The sequence below is a fragment of the Salvelinus fontinalis genome, chromosome 1, assembly GCF_029448725.1.
Source record: "Salvelinus fontinalis isolate EN_2023a chromosome 1, ASM2944872v1, whole genome shotgun sequence".
Taxonomy (NCBI): Eukaryota; Metazoa; Chordata; class Actinopteri; order Salmoniformes; family Salmonidae; genus Salvelinus; species Salvelinus fontinalis.
The window spans coordinates 68,787,751-68,802,667 of record NC_074665.1 but is presented as its reverse complement, the minus strand read 5'-3'; the positions used below and the strand labels follow the sequence as shown (position 1 = coordinate 68,802,667).

The window sequence follows — 14,917 nt, the reverse complement described above, 5'->3', positions numbered from 1 at the left end:
CTTTAATGAACACGAAACAAACTAGGCCACCCTACTAACACACTGGGAGTACACTATAAACTACCCCAGACACGGGGGAAATGAACACAGTCCAGAATAACGTGAAGCACAAAACCAACACCACACTTACATACAAACAATCCCGCACAAAGAAACGTGCGGGCCGGCTGACTAATAAGCCCAACTAATTACACCCTAATACAAAACAGGTGAACCCAATAAACACATAGGGAGGGGGAGAAAAGGATCAGTGGCAGCTAATAGGCCGGTGACGACGACCGCCGAACGCCACCCGAACGGGAAGGAGAGCCTGCCTCGGTCGAAGTCGTGACAGTTGGCTCGCAAAACTACCTCTAACTTCTTTCATACTAGAGAAAGAGACATCTGACTGAAGAGGTAGATAAAGGGCCTCATTTCCAAAATCCTGAAGTATCCCTTTAATTATAGGTCATATTTAATAGAAATCTGGAAACACTGGAGAGTTAGTTACTCTAAAGGCCATTCCTCGTTAGTGACATAGGTACTCCTTGACACCTTGAAACACTAGTAGAACTGAACAACATGGATAAGACAAAGTATTATGTCATAACAGTAGACAGATGAATTTTGCAATTATGTTATTATATACACTACAATAATCAAAAACTAATCAAAAACGAAAATAATCAAAAACGAATTGAATTTTTGTTTGAATACAGAATCAGATGTGACGCTATGGTCATAAAGACAACGCAATTGTGTTTGCTGTATACTTTAAAATAAGGGATAAGGGTGGAAAGGGTTAAACGTTTCCTTGCTCGTTCAGTAGGTGAGGGGGGGAGGAAAGTCGTGTCTCACAGACACTCCCCTCTTTAGCTATTGACTTCCCCCTGCGTGATTCTCCAAGACGATGTAGACCAGATCATTGCAAAGAGAGACAGCTTTCTAGACATGCCTGCACGATACATGGACAGTGTATAGAGAGAAAAGAAGTGAGTGGAATGAACGGTGGTAGGCTATATATCTCATTCTGGGGAAACCTCTGCGCATATCATACATTTTCATATGCTGGTGCCAAAGTTAAACAGGATAGTCCTATATTCTATCTGTATTTGGACAAGAAACACGAACTGATAATGGACAAAAAACGAATGGATGACATACAACTTCAAGCTCGAGATGAGAGTGAATAGGCTGACGGTTGCATTCCCTTACCACAAAGACGTACTGTTTCAGAAGACTGAGAAGAGCTCCAGAATACAGTAAATTCAACTGATGTATTTTACCTAAATTGTGAAATTCACAGTTATTATTGGCACTGAATACTATATTCCTGAAACTACAATATATATTCATGGATTATGTGTAAAATATGGAATCAGTCAGCATTTTAAGGTGAGTAATTAGATAGTTTTTTTTCTTTCAAAATAATCTCCATCACGCGCGCCTAGGCCAACGAATATTGCATCGCATACTAGTTGACATCGACAGAGAAGAGTTGATGACAGATCCCAGCTAGCACATAACGTTCTGAGAACCATAGGTTTCTTAGAGCTTGGTGAGAGCATGGTTGTCCTATGGTTATTTTACATGCAACCTTTCTGGGAAGGGTGCAGGATAGTTGCTTGGCTTTGGAACATTCTCAGCACACAAAAAAACATATGTTTCTTGGTATTTAATTACTTTACAGTACAGTTCCTCCAGGATTCTGAGATTCTGCAATTACAAAACGTTTAGCAAAATCAACAATTCCCTGCATATTATGCGAGGGTGTGCAAATTTGACCAATCACCACACTATTTCCACATAAAACAGTCAAATAATCGCAATATTATTGCATAAAACTGACCAATAACAGCAATACAAAAAGAGGGCTGATAATTTCAACCAGTCACCGCACATTTACTGCATAATATGGTTCAATCAAGCCACACGTCAAAAAATATTTTCCTCGTATATTCTTTGCATATTGCCAATGGAAAATGTCAGAATTGCTGTAGCAAAATCAAGCTTATTTGCCCGCAAATATCACAAAATCCTTGCAAAATCATAGACTACGCTATGGATGCAAGAACTGACCATCCATGATATCCAAATTATAGTTTTAACCATGTTTTGAGGCTATATGGTGCTTTTTTTCTTTATTACAAACATTGCAGTAAAACAAGCAAATATGTTGGGTTCTGATGGGGCACGACAGTTGAACTAAGCTCATTAGGCATGTATAAGTTATGTTATTCAAGAATCAATGGATACATATCATTCATTTAGAATTCCAAAAGTTGATGTAGCAACTGCAGATTTTCCCTTTAACAGAACATTTCCTGAAGGTTCAAACATGGTTTACATTTAATTCGATTTTTGGTCATGTTCTGTGGGAATTTCAGTACTTCAGCATAACCACTTTTCCTATCGGTTTCTTTGTGGTTCTTTTTAAAATCATGTTCTTAAATTGTTCCGAGAACATTAAGAAACAACGTTCTTCTGTGGTAATTTCAGTACTTCAGCATAACGTTTCCTACATGCTTCTATTTTAGGCCAGGCATCACAGGCTGAAATGACATTTTTGAATCTACCTATACATGTTTAGATTTTTTGCTATTTTTGTTCATTAATATTAGTATTTTTAAAAAGTAAACATAAAAATGTCAACAATTTATATTTTCTTTAGTTTATCATACTAAAGTCATCAACATTTTAATGAATTTCTACCACTTTAAAATGGACATACATCAATAATTTAAAAGTTCACTATATTGAATTACTGTACACATAATTTCAAAAACCATTCCATAGACAATGTTACAAACTGTACTACATTTAGTAACTTACTTTGAAGAGATGGTGATTGGGTTTAAATAGGCTTTTGTCATTTTGTAGTCTTCATTCAGTGTACTTGTCTTTAACTGACATTTCCCAAAAGTCAGACTCTTCCCAACTCATTATTCTCAGCTTCAGAAGCATCTACATTTATCACATTTTGTGTGGTTATCCTTATATATATTCTCCAGACGTGGCCAGAGGGAATTGTTGATATGCTGTAAACATGTTATTTTACACTTATCAAAATTATAACGCAACTATTGGTCCCATGTTTCATGAGCTGAAATAAAAGATCGCAGAAATATTCCATATGCACAAAAAGCTTATTCCTGTCAAATTTTGTGCATACATTTGTTTACATCGCTGTTAGTGAGGATATATCGTTTGCAAAGGTAATCCATCCACCTGACAGGTGTGGCATATCAAGAAGCTGATTAAACAGTGTGATCATTATACAGGTGCAACTTGTGCTGGGGACAATAAAAGGCCACTAAAATATGCAATTTTGTCACACAATACAATACCACAGATGTCTCAAGTTTTGAGGAAGCATGCAATCGACATGCTGATTGCAGGAATGTCCACCAGAGCTGTTGGTAGAGAATTTAATGTTCATTTCTCTAGCATAAGCCGCCTCCAATGTTGTTTTAGAGAATTTGGCACTACGTCCAACCGGCCTCACAACCGCAGACCATGTGTATGGCGTTGTGTGGGCGAGCGGTTTGCTGATGTCAACATTGTTAACAGAGTGCCCCATGGAGGCAGTGGGGTTATGGTATGGGCAAGCATAAGTTACATACAAAGAAGACAATTGCATTTTATTGATTGACAATTTGAATGCACAAAAATACCACAACGAGACCCCCAAGGCCCATTGTGAGGCAGATGCATATCTGTATTACTAGTCATGTGAAATCCATAGATTAGAGCCTAATGAATGTATTTCAATTGACTGATTTCCTCATATGAAATGTAATTTAACATTTAACATGATGATAGAAATTTGGTAAAATGGATTTAAGTTTCCCTGCAATAAAGTTCCCGGCTACTAGGAGCGCCGCCTCTGGGTGAGCGTTTTCTTGTTTGCTTATGGCGGAATACAGCTCATTCAATGCTGTCTTAATGCCAGCCTCTGACTGTGGGGGTATGTAACCAGCTACAAAGAATACAGATGAAAACTCTCTCGATAGATAGTGTGGTCTACAGCTTATCATGAGATACTCTACCTTAGGCTAGCAATAGCTCGAGACTTCCTTAGATATCATGCACCAGCTGTTATGTACAAAAATACATAGTCCGCCGCCACTTGTCTTACCAGATGCCGCTGTTCTATGCTGCCGGTACATCGTATAACCAGCCAACTGTATGTTGATATTGTCGTCATTCAGCCGCGACTCCGGGAAGCATAAGATGTTACAGTTTTGTATGTCTTGCTGGTAGTTTAATCTTCCGCGTAACTCGTCGATTTTATTCTCCAAGGATTGCATGTTTGCTTGCCGAATGTAGAGAAGTGGTGGTTTTTCGATTCCCTACGAATTCTCAGAAGGCAGCCCGCCCTTCGGCCCCTCTTTCATCACCTCCTCTTCACACAGATCACGGGGATTGGGGCCTGTTCCCAAGGAAGCAGTATATATTTGGCGCCGGGCTCGTCAGTCGTGAAAGGAAAAAAAGTATTCTGCTAGTCTATGGTGATGTGATGTCTAGAAGTTATTTTCGGTCATAAGAGACGATAGCGGCAACATTATGTACAAAATAAGTAAAAAATAAATTACAAACAACGCAAATAAACAAACAAAAAAACTCAATCGGCTGGGGGCACGTAAAAAGTCTGCCTTCTTCTCCGGCGCCATCTTAAACGTATCGCGTAGTAAAAGTGCATAAGCCGAACTGTTAGCTAGCTAACATTAGCTGGCTGGCTTGCTAGGTAATGTTACGTGTATGCTCTCCACTTTCTGGAGGACCGAGTTTTGAAATCAGTGGAATTCGAGTATTATAGCTAAGGAGATGGAGAAAACACCTGTCTCCGGATTACATCTTCAAACTAAGGGCAACCATGGCATCTGACAGTAGACGTGTCCATCCATGATGTATACGGGTAAGTGTCACACCCTGGCCTTAGTATTATTGGTTTTCTTTATTATTGTAGTTAGGTCAGGGTGTGACATGGGTAATGTTTATGTTTTGTTGTTTTAGGTGTTTATTTGATAAAGGGGTTAATGGTTGTAGTGTATGGTTTTGTGTTGAGTGTAGATGTCTAGTATTGTCTATGGTGGTTAGTATTCTAGGAGAGTCTATGGTTACCCGAATGAGTTCCCAATTAGAGACAGCTGATTTCGGTTGTCTCTGATTGGGAGCCTTATTTAGGGTGGCCATAGGCTCTCATTGGTTGTGGGTAATTGTCTATGTCAGAACGTTTGTAGCATGTCTGTCTATGCACAACGTTTGTAGCTTCACGGTCGTTTTGTTATTTTGTATAGTTTTGTGAAAGTGTTTCGTGTCGTGTTCATCTTCGTGTTTTTTTGTTTAATAAAGAAGATGGCTTATTTTCCAAGAGCTGCATTTTGGTCCGTCAATCCACCACACGATCGTGACAGAATTACCCACCATAGGACCAAGCGGCATGGAAGGCGGCAACAGGACCTACCACCAAAGGATTTCTGGACATGGGAGGAGATACTGGATGGTAAGGGGCCGTGGGATCAACCTGGAGAATATCGCCTCCCTCGTGAAGAGCTGGAGGCAGCGAAAGCCGAGAGGAGGCGATATGAGGAGGCAGCACGGAGACAAGGCTGGAGACCCGTGAGTACAACCCAAAAATTTCTTGGGGGGGGCCTTAAAGGGAGTGTGGCGAAGTCAGGTAGGAAACCTGCGCCTACTCCCTGTACTTACCGTGGAGAGCGGGAGTACGGGCAGACACCGTGTTACGCAGTAGAGCGCACGGTGTCTCCTGTACGCGTGCATAGCCCGGTTCGGTACATTGCAGCTCCACGTATCGGCCGGGCTAGACTGAGCGTTGAGCCATATGTCATGAAGCCGGCCCAACGCATCTGGTCACCAGTGCGTCTCCTCGGGCCGGCGTACATGGCACCAGCCTTACGCATGGTGTCCCCGGTTCGCCTACATAGGCCGGTGCGGGTTATTCCACCTCCCCGCACTGGTCGGGCAACCGGGAGTATTCAACCAGGTAAGGTTGGTCAGGCTCAATGCTCAAGGGAGCCAATACGCCTGCACGGTCCGGTATTTCCGGCGCCACTTTCCCGCCCCAGTTCAGTGCCACCAGTACATACACCACGTAACAGGCTTCCAGTGTGTCTCCAGAGCCCTGTTCCTCCTCCACGCACTCGTCCTATGGTGCGTGTCTCCAGCCCGGTACCACCAATTCCGGCACCACGCACTAAGCCTCTTGTGCGTTTCCAGAGTCCTGTGCATCCTGTTGCTGCTCCCCGCATTAGCCCTGAGATGCGTGTTCCCAGTCCGGTACCACCAGTTCCGGCCCCACGCACTAGGCCTAATGTGCGTCCCCAGGGTCCAGTATGCCCTGTTCCTTCTCCCCGCACTAGCCCTGAGATGCGTGTCCCCAGCCCGGTGCCACCAGTCCCGGCACCACGCACCAGGCCTACAGTGCGCCTCAGCCGGCAGGAGTCTGCCGTCTGCACTGCAATGACTGAACTGCCCGTCTGCCAAGCGCCATCTGAGCCATCCGTCTCCCCAGCGCCATCTGAGCCATCCGTCTCCCCAGCGCCATCTGAGCCATCCGTCTGCAATGAGCCTGCAAAGCCGCCCTTCTGCCATGAGCCTGCAAAGCCGCCCGTCTGCCATGAGCCCACTGAGCCGTCCGCCAGACAGGAGCCGCTAGAGCCGCCAGCCAGACAGGAGCCGCTAGAGCCGTCCGTCAGACAGGATCTGCCAGAGCCGCCAACCAGACAGGATCTGCCAGAGCCGCCAACCAGACAGGATCTGCCAGAGCCGCCAACCAGACAGGAGCAGCCAGATCAGTCAGCTAGCCATGAGCAGCCAGTTCCGTCAGCTAGCCATGAGCAGCCAGATCCGTCAGCTAGCCATGAGCAGCCAGATCCGTCAGCTAGCCATGAGCAGCCAGATCCGTCAGCTAGCCATGAGCAGCCAGATCCGTCAGCTAGCCATGAGCAGCCAGATCCGTCAGCTAGCCATGAGCAGCCAGATCCGTCAGCTAGCCATGAGCAGCCAGATCCGTCAGCCAGCCATGAGCAGCCAGATCCGTCAGCCAGCCATGGGCTGTCCCTCAGTCCGGAGCTGCAGTCCCTCAGTCCGGAGCTGCAGTCCCTCAGTCCGGAGCTGCCATTCCTCAGTCCGGAGCTGCCCCTTACCCTGGAGCTGCCCCTTCCCCTGGTGCTGCCCCTTACCCTGGTGCTGCCCCTTACCCTGGTGCTGCCCCTTACCCTGGTACTGTCCCTGACCCTAGTACGGCCCCTGACCCTGGTACTGCCCCTGATCCTGGTACTGCCTCTTACCCTGGTACTGCCCCTTAGTCTGGAACTGCCCCTGAATGCAATGGGGTTAATGTGGAGGGGGGTCGTTTGGAGAAAGCATAGGAGGTGGTTAGGTACTGTGGTGACGAGGGGACCGCGACCAGAGCCGGAGCCGCCACCGTGGAAGGAAGCCCACCCAGACTCTCCCCTAGACTGTGTATGGTGCGCCCGGAGTTCGCGCCTCAAGGGGGGGGTTATGTCACACCCTGGCCTTAGTATTATTGGTTTTCTTTATTATTGTAGTTAGGTCAGGGTGTGACATGGGTAATGTTTATGTTTTGTTGTTTTAGGTGTTTATTTGATAAAGGGGTTAATGGTTGTAGTGTATGGTTTTGTGTTGAGTGTAGATGTCTAGTATTGTCTATGGTGGTTAGTATTCTAGGAGAGTCTATGGTTACCCGAATGAGTTCCCAATTAGAGACAGCTGATTTCGGTTGTCTCTGATTGGGAGCCTTATTTAGGGTGGCCATAGGCTCTCATTGGTTGTGGGTAATTGTCTATGTCAGAACGTTTGTAGCATGTCTGTCTATGCACAACGTTTGTAGCTTCACGGTCGTTTTGTTATTTTGTATAGTTTTGTGAAAGTGTTTCGTGTCGTGTTCATCTTCGTGTTTTTTTGTTTAATAAAGAAGATGGCTTATTTTCCAAGAGCTGCATTTTGGTCCGTCAATCCACCACACGATCGTGACAGTAAGATAGTCTAGCTGGCTACATTTTCAGATATTACACATTTCTGATTTTGACAAAGTATTTTCATTTCAAGTTAAAGTGTACTGTTAGCTAGCTAGCTAACATTAGCTGGCTGGCTAGCTAGCTAACGTTACATGTATGATCGTAATATTCATATCTCAGAGACACTAGTTATAGCCTAATGTTAGCTAACTAACATTGAATCTGGTTGGTTAGCTACCTGCAGATTAATGCAGGGTAGTATCGTCATGAGTTGTGATTAAGGTCCATTATTTACCTAGCTAGCTAGCTAGCTCCATGTCTTCACAAAATACTCTCGTCTGAGTGTGCCAGAGTGCAGAATAACTGATGAATTTACGAACGCTCAACACCTGTTGAATATGGCCCATGTCAGTAAACGTCGGCAAAAAAAGAGTAATTAAATTGTTGCCAGCAGCACCGTTACAGTCACTAACGCTCTGGATAACATGAAAACAGCATAACCAGCTCTACTAGGGTGAGTAAAATGGTCAGAGTGGGGTGTTCTCTCATTATGGGTCTGGAAGTAGCTAGCAAGCTAGCCAATGTTAGCCAGTTAGCTTGGGTGCTTGACTGCCTTTGTGAGGACAGAACATTCGAATCAACCCTACTCATCGGCCAGAGCATCCAGTGTGCGCTCTGAACGCTCCGAGAGAGAAACGCTCTGAATTTACCAATGGACAATCTGACAGCACAGTTGCAGTCACCAACAGCCTAACAACAGCCTAACCAGCTCTGCTAGGGCGAATAATGTTCAGTGAGCTGTTCTCTTTGTGTGTTCTCTTTGTGTTTGTGTCTGGAAGAAGCTAGCAAGTTAGCTTGGGTGCTTGCTTGACTGCTGTTGTTAGTACAGAATGCTCGGATCAACCCTTAGAGAGATGGGTGGGCCTAAAGCTTAAGAGGGTTTTAAATGATGCTGAATGTGTGTAGATAAAGAAGGGCTCTCCAGTAGTAGTACCAAAAAATTAAAAGACCATCAACTTTCAAAGCAAAATTACTTTTGCATTGTTCCTCACCTGGAGTGTATGATATACCATTTTGTAGCTCTGAGTCTCTACTTTTATCCAATGTGAAAAACACAATTTCAAATTTTACTACATGAGACCGATTTTAGCCGGTCAATCACATATTATGGTAAGAACTGCTCAAATAAGCAAAGAGAAATGACAGTCAATCATTCAATGCGGAAAATTTCAAGAACTTTTAAGGTTTCTTCAAGTGCAGTCGCAAAAACCATCAAACGCTATGATGAAAATGTTAACTCTGCTGCAGAGAATAAGTTCATGAGAGTTTCCAGCCTCGGAAATTGCAGCCCAAATATACACATCTCAACATCAACTGTTCAGAGGAGAATGCGTGAATCAGGCCTTCGTGGTCAAATTTCTGCAAGGAAACCACTACTAAAGTACACCAATAAGAAGAACGGACTTGCTTGGGCAAAGATACACGAGCAACGGACATTAGACCGGTGGAAATCTGTCTTTTGGTCTGATGAGTCCAAATTTGAGATGTTTGGAGACGCAGAGTAGGTGAAAGGATGATCTCTGCATGTGTTGTTCCCACAGTGAAGCATGGAGGAGGAGGTGTGATGGTGTGGGGGCGCTTTGCTCATGACACTGATGGTGATGTATTTCGAATTCAAGGCACACTTAACCAGCATGGCTACCACAGCATTCTGCAGCAATACGCCATCCAATCTGGTTTGCGCTTAGTGGGACTATCATTTGTTTTTCAACAGGACAATGACCCAACACACCTCCAGGCTGTGTAATGGCTATTTGACCAAGAAGGAGCGTGATGGTGTGCTGCATCAGAAGACCTGGCCTCCACAATCACCGACCTCAACCCAATTGAGATGGGATGAGTTGGACCGCAGAGTGAAGGAAAAACAGCCAACAAGTGCTCAGCATATGTGGGAACTCCTTCAGGACTGTTGGAAAAGCATTCCAGGTGAAGCTGGTTGAGAAAATGCCAAGAGTGTGCAAAGCTGTCATCAAGTCAATTTATTTTATTTATTTAACCTTTATTTAACTAGGCAATTAAGTTAAGAAGAAATTCTTATTTACAATGACAGCCTACCCCGGCCAAACCATAACAATGCAGGGCCAATTGTGTCCCGCTCTTTGGGACTCCCAATCACGGGTGTGATACAGCCTGGAATCGAACGAGGGTCTGTAGGGACGCCTTTAGTACTGAGATGCAGTGTCTTAGACTGCTGCGTCACTCGGGAGCCCTCAACAAAGGGCAGACACTTTGAAGAATCTCAAATATAAAATATATTTTGATTTGTTAAAAAAAAATTGGTTACTACATGATTCCATTTGTGTTATTTCATAGTTTTGATGTCTTCACTATTATTCTGCAATGCAGAAAATAGTACAAATAAAGAAAATCCTTGAATGAGTAGGTGTGTCCAAACTTTTGACTGGTACTGTACATGTCTTCAGTATTTTACAGATAGAAAGATAAACAAAGTATTTATCCACAATCTGCTCTGGAAAAGTCTGATCCTGGAGTGTTTTAACAACATTAAACCAACATATTTATGCTGACTTCATCTAGTATCCAGAAGTATATATTTGCGTAGTATGTAAATATGTGCATATATAATTCGATATCGCCTAATTTTTTTATTAAGTATTAAAGAAAAATTGAAATACAAAAAAGTATTTTATTAATGTCTACATTCAACTTATAAAAGTTGATTGTGATATGATTCAGATTTTTTATTTTATTTTAGGGGGTCGTCCCGCCGCAGGAGGGAGCAATTCCAGTCTTCCAGGGCCTGATTGGTATCACAGTTTTGCCCCAGCCCCAGCTAACACACCTGACTCCAATAATCACCTAATCATGATCTTCAGATTAGAATGCAATTGGATTAATCAGCTGTGGTTGCTAGGGATGGAGAAAAAGTGTGACACCAATCAGGCCCTCGAGGACTGGAGTTGCCCACCCTTGTGCCTGGCCTTAAAGTCACATTCTCAAATTGTTCAGAGAACTTTAAGAAACAACGTTCTTCTGTGGGAATTTCAGTACTTCCACAGAACATTCCACACAAGTTCTACAGTGCCTTGCAAAGGTATTCATTCCCCTTGGCGTTTTTTATATTTTGTTGCATTACAACCTGTAATTTAAATTGATTTTTATTTGGATTCCATATAATGAACAAAAAGTGGCTCTAACAAAGTATTGACTTTGGGGGATGAATAGTTATAAACGCTCAAGTTTTCTGTTTTTTTTGTCTTATTTCTTGTTTGTTTCACAAAAAAAATTGTTTGCATCTTCAAAGTGGTAGGCATATTGTGTAAATCAAATGATACAACCCCCCTCCAGGTTGTAAGGCAACAAAATAGGAAAAATGCCAAGGGGGTGAATACTTTTGCAAGCCACTGTATTTAATGTCATATTTTTACTACATTCTGGGAACGTTCTAAATCCACAAAATAGCTATTGCGTTTGCAGCATATGATGACTCTTTGCTTCTTGAAAGTCCAATATCTGATAAACTTGCCTGCTGACATGCAAAGCATTTTGGGACTGTATCAACAGTGGACTAATGAAAAAAAGTTATATTTAAACAATGTTTTCAGAACTTTCTGAGAATGTATGGTTCTCTTTTATGCCAGTTCTTTGCAATAAAGGAATGTAAAAAAAACAACATCCACATCAATTGTCTCAATTCCGTTCTCAGAAAATAAAGAAAACTTTCCCCAAAAAAACACAAGAAAACTTTAGCATTGTTTAGATTGTTATTTAAAAACATATATATTTTGTTCTCAGCATCAACAAAAATCTCTCTAGCCTTTATCTTGGTTAAATGTTTTCAGGTGTGTTGCCTGTGCCTACTATTTTGCCACACCTGATCTTATGGAGTGATTGTTTCCTTTTGAAATTGGTTCTGTTTGAATAGACTAAAATGAACAGCTTTGTATGCGTAAAAAAACACAGCATCCTAACTCTACCCTGGTGGTGCAGTGGACAAATTCTGGTGATAGAGAACAGGAGCACACCGGTTCAAATCTCAATGATGCTGTATCATGATTAATGCCTAAACAAATGAATGTCCTACCCAAATAAGTCTTATTGGAACATTCAGTGAAGGTTTTTAGAAAGGTATTCAAAAACCTCAAAATAACATTTACATTTCATTCTTAGAGTGTTAAGAAAACTTTCAATAATAACCATTACAAAACTTTACAAATATTTAGAAAATGTTCTCAGAATGTTATTAAATTACCTTCAAATAACCTATCATTTACATTGTCAGAGCATTAATAAAACCTCCCAGGAAAACTTTCTTAGAACCTTCCAGAGTACAATGTTCTCAGAACCTCCTTGCAACCTCCAAATACATTTTCACAGAGCAAGCAAAATGTTCAGTTTTACCAGTCAGGAAACGTTTGGCTTCATTCCCACAACCAATGTGAAACCAAAACCATACGTTCCCACAACTTCCAAGGAACCAAATGTGCTAGCTGGGATGATACGTCATAGTGTTTTTTTATAGCTTTAGGCTACATTATTTATTTCATCATTAGAGGGGACTATTTATCAAATTGGCTGGCTCCAGTTTCACGGAGGTGTCGTAATGTTAGCTGCCTTTCTCTGGGAAATTTGACAGTTATATTGCGCACTGTCAACGCCTCACGTCCAACTGCCAACAATGCATCCGGTGGAAATATTACTGCCAGGGCATAGACATTGGCACAGAGATCTTTCATTTCAATGGGAACAGGCTTCAATTTAGAGACATACCTCACCTCACTGTAATTCAGTAAATTGTGAAATGCTGACATCCTTTATTTTTGTGCTAATCCTTAAGGTGTAGTCAGGGTTTTCTCTGTTTTGTTTTCAATATAACTAAAATGTATTTTTCTCTCTCTGTATGCCACACTGATTGACAGACTCAACAGGTTGACCACTGAAAATTAAGATGGACCACCTTTTCCTAGCTAACAAAATCTCTATGCCAGATGACCCCATCAGCAGAAACTCATCGAAAGTCCCCAAAAGCGCCATGAAAACGCCAACATCAACCTTTGAGAATGTCCCCACAGAGAAATCCAACAACAACAACAACAAGAAGGACCGTAGCGTCGTGGTGACGACTGTCCCGTTAATCAACGAGATGCAGCTGACAGCGGCCACAGGTGGGGCGGAGATGTCGTGCTACCGGTGCACAGTGCCGTTCGGCGTGGTGGTCCTCATTGCCGGTATTGTGGTAACTGCTGTGGCGTACATGTTCAACTCACACGGCTCCACCATCTCGGTGCTGGGGCTGGTTCTGCTGTCGGCCGGGCTGGCTCTGCTGGGGTCCAGTGCCGTCTGTTGGAGGGTCCGGCTGGGGCGGAAGAAGGACCGGAGGAGGGAGAGTCAGACGGCCCTCATGTCCAACCATGGACTCTGTGTGGTCTGAGCCCTGAGGGAGATAGGGACTGTTAAATAGAAGTTTGAACAATTTAAAGTTTGAATGAAGAGGAAATGAACAGAGACTACTAGAGAGTGATGAGGGATGTCAGAGGTGGTTGGGTATGAAGGACTCACACATTGTCCAAAACAGATGCTTAGCTGAAGGACTAGAATGGCCTAGAAAGACAATCCGTACTGTTGGTAAGATCCTATCTGTAAGGACTAGGGTGGCCTACAAAGACTGGCAGGTAGCCTAGCAGTTAAAAGAGTGTTGAGACAGTAACCAAAAGGTTGCTGGTTTGAATCCCTGAGCTGACTAGATGAAAAATCTGTTGCTGTACCCTTTAGCAAAACAAGTACAACCCTAATTACTCTGGATAAGAGTGTCTGCTAAATTACAAAAAAAATGTAAAGTATGGTGATTTGTTCTCCCTTGTCATTTGGGAAGACCAGGACTGATCATGAAGATGGAATAACCAACTTATTGGAGAGGAAGGATGGAGTAGGGTGAATTTTCCCCTAGATTCTAATCTTCAGCCTTTTTGACATTTTCCTTACTAATGGTTAAGGTTAGGATTGGGGTAGAAAGCTGATCCTAGATCTGTACTTAGTGGAAACTTCACCCCAGAGCAGAAAGGATAGTTGCACGGTGGACCATGATTCTCCATTCTACTATACTCATGCATGTCATGTGATGCATCTGTGACTCTATGGCTGCTCAATTGATGTTTCAAGTGAACATTTCATAGGTACTTAATGTTATGTTTTAGATATGTAGACAGTATGTAGACAGACTTTACAGGGTCAAATCACCCTTTATTACAGCGTAAAGTGAACCTAGGAAGTGATTGCCTAAATTAAGACAATGTATCTCTCAAGTTTGATATGCATGATTTTTTATGCTTCCAATGTACTTTTGTAACTGCCTATTATGCACAATATTGATTAATTTGATACAGTTTGTGCCAAATGTACAGTTTTTCATTGTTGGTATAGTACAAGACCATAGCTGTGGCAACGTAAGTTGTGGTTTCATATGTACCATTGTACTCTGGTAAAGTTGTATTTTCATGATATTTATGACATATCTGTTGATATATATTTGGAATATTTGTGCCACTAAACTTAAGATGTTAAATCCATGTGCCAATAAATCTGTCAATCAACCAATCAAATGACATTTTATTTGTATATATCCCTATTAACAAAAATATCAGTAACTAAGACTAAGCCATTTCACTTTGCTCTCTGCATATTGTATTTATAAATCAAGTTTGGGGAGTTTGAGGGGGCTGGACTGTGGTGGTGGGGTGGGGCAGGGGGGTTAGTTGTATTTATAGTGTGTGTTTACGTTGCTTAGCATCCTTCCAACGCCAACGGAGATAATCAAATCATTGGGTTGCGTCACTGTGGGGCTACCGGCTACAACACGTTGTCGCTTTCAAGGCTCTAACTTTATCTCCACTGGAATGGAGCATGCAGGGAATGCT

At 42.7% G+C, this 14,917-nt stretch overlaps 1 protein-coding gene across 2 annotated transcripts; it reads left to right on the top strand.

Annotated features, from left to right (window-relative positions):
• Positions 1 to 807: 807 nt before the first annotated feature.
• On the top strand, positions 808 to 14,615 carry LOC129860721 (transmembrane protein 100-like). Of its 2 annotated transcripts, none has more exons than XM_055931419.1 (2): positions 808 to 1,241; positions 12,923 to 14,615. In XM_055931419.1, the coding sequence occupies exon 2, from the start codon at positions 12,952 to 12,954 to the stop codon at positions 13,432 to 13,434; it is 483 nt and encodes a 160-aa protein (XP_055787394.1). In that variant the 5' UTR covers positions 808 to 1,241; positions 12,923 to 12,951; the 3' UTR covers positions 13,435 to 14,615. The 2 variants fall into 2 exon arrangements, with proteins under 2 accessions (XP_055787394.1, XP_055787387.1); XM_055931412.1 differs by having other exon boundaries at positions 809 to 1,374; positions 12,923 to 14,614.
• Positions 14,616 to 14,917: the final 302 nt, after the last annotated feature.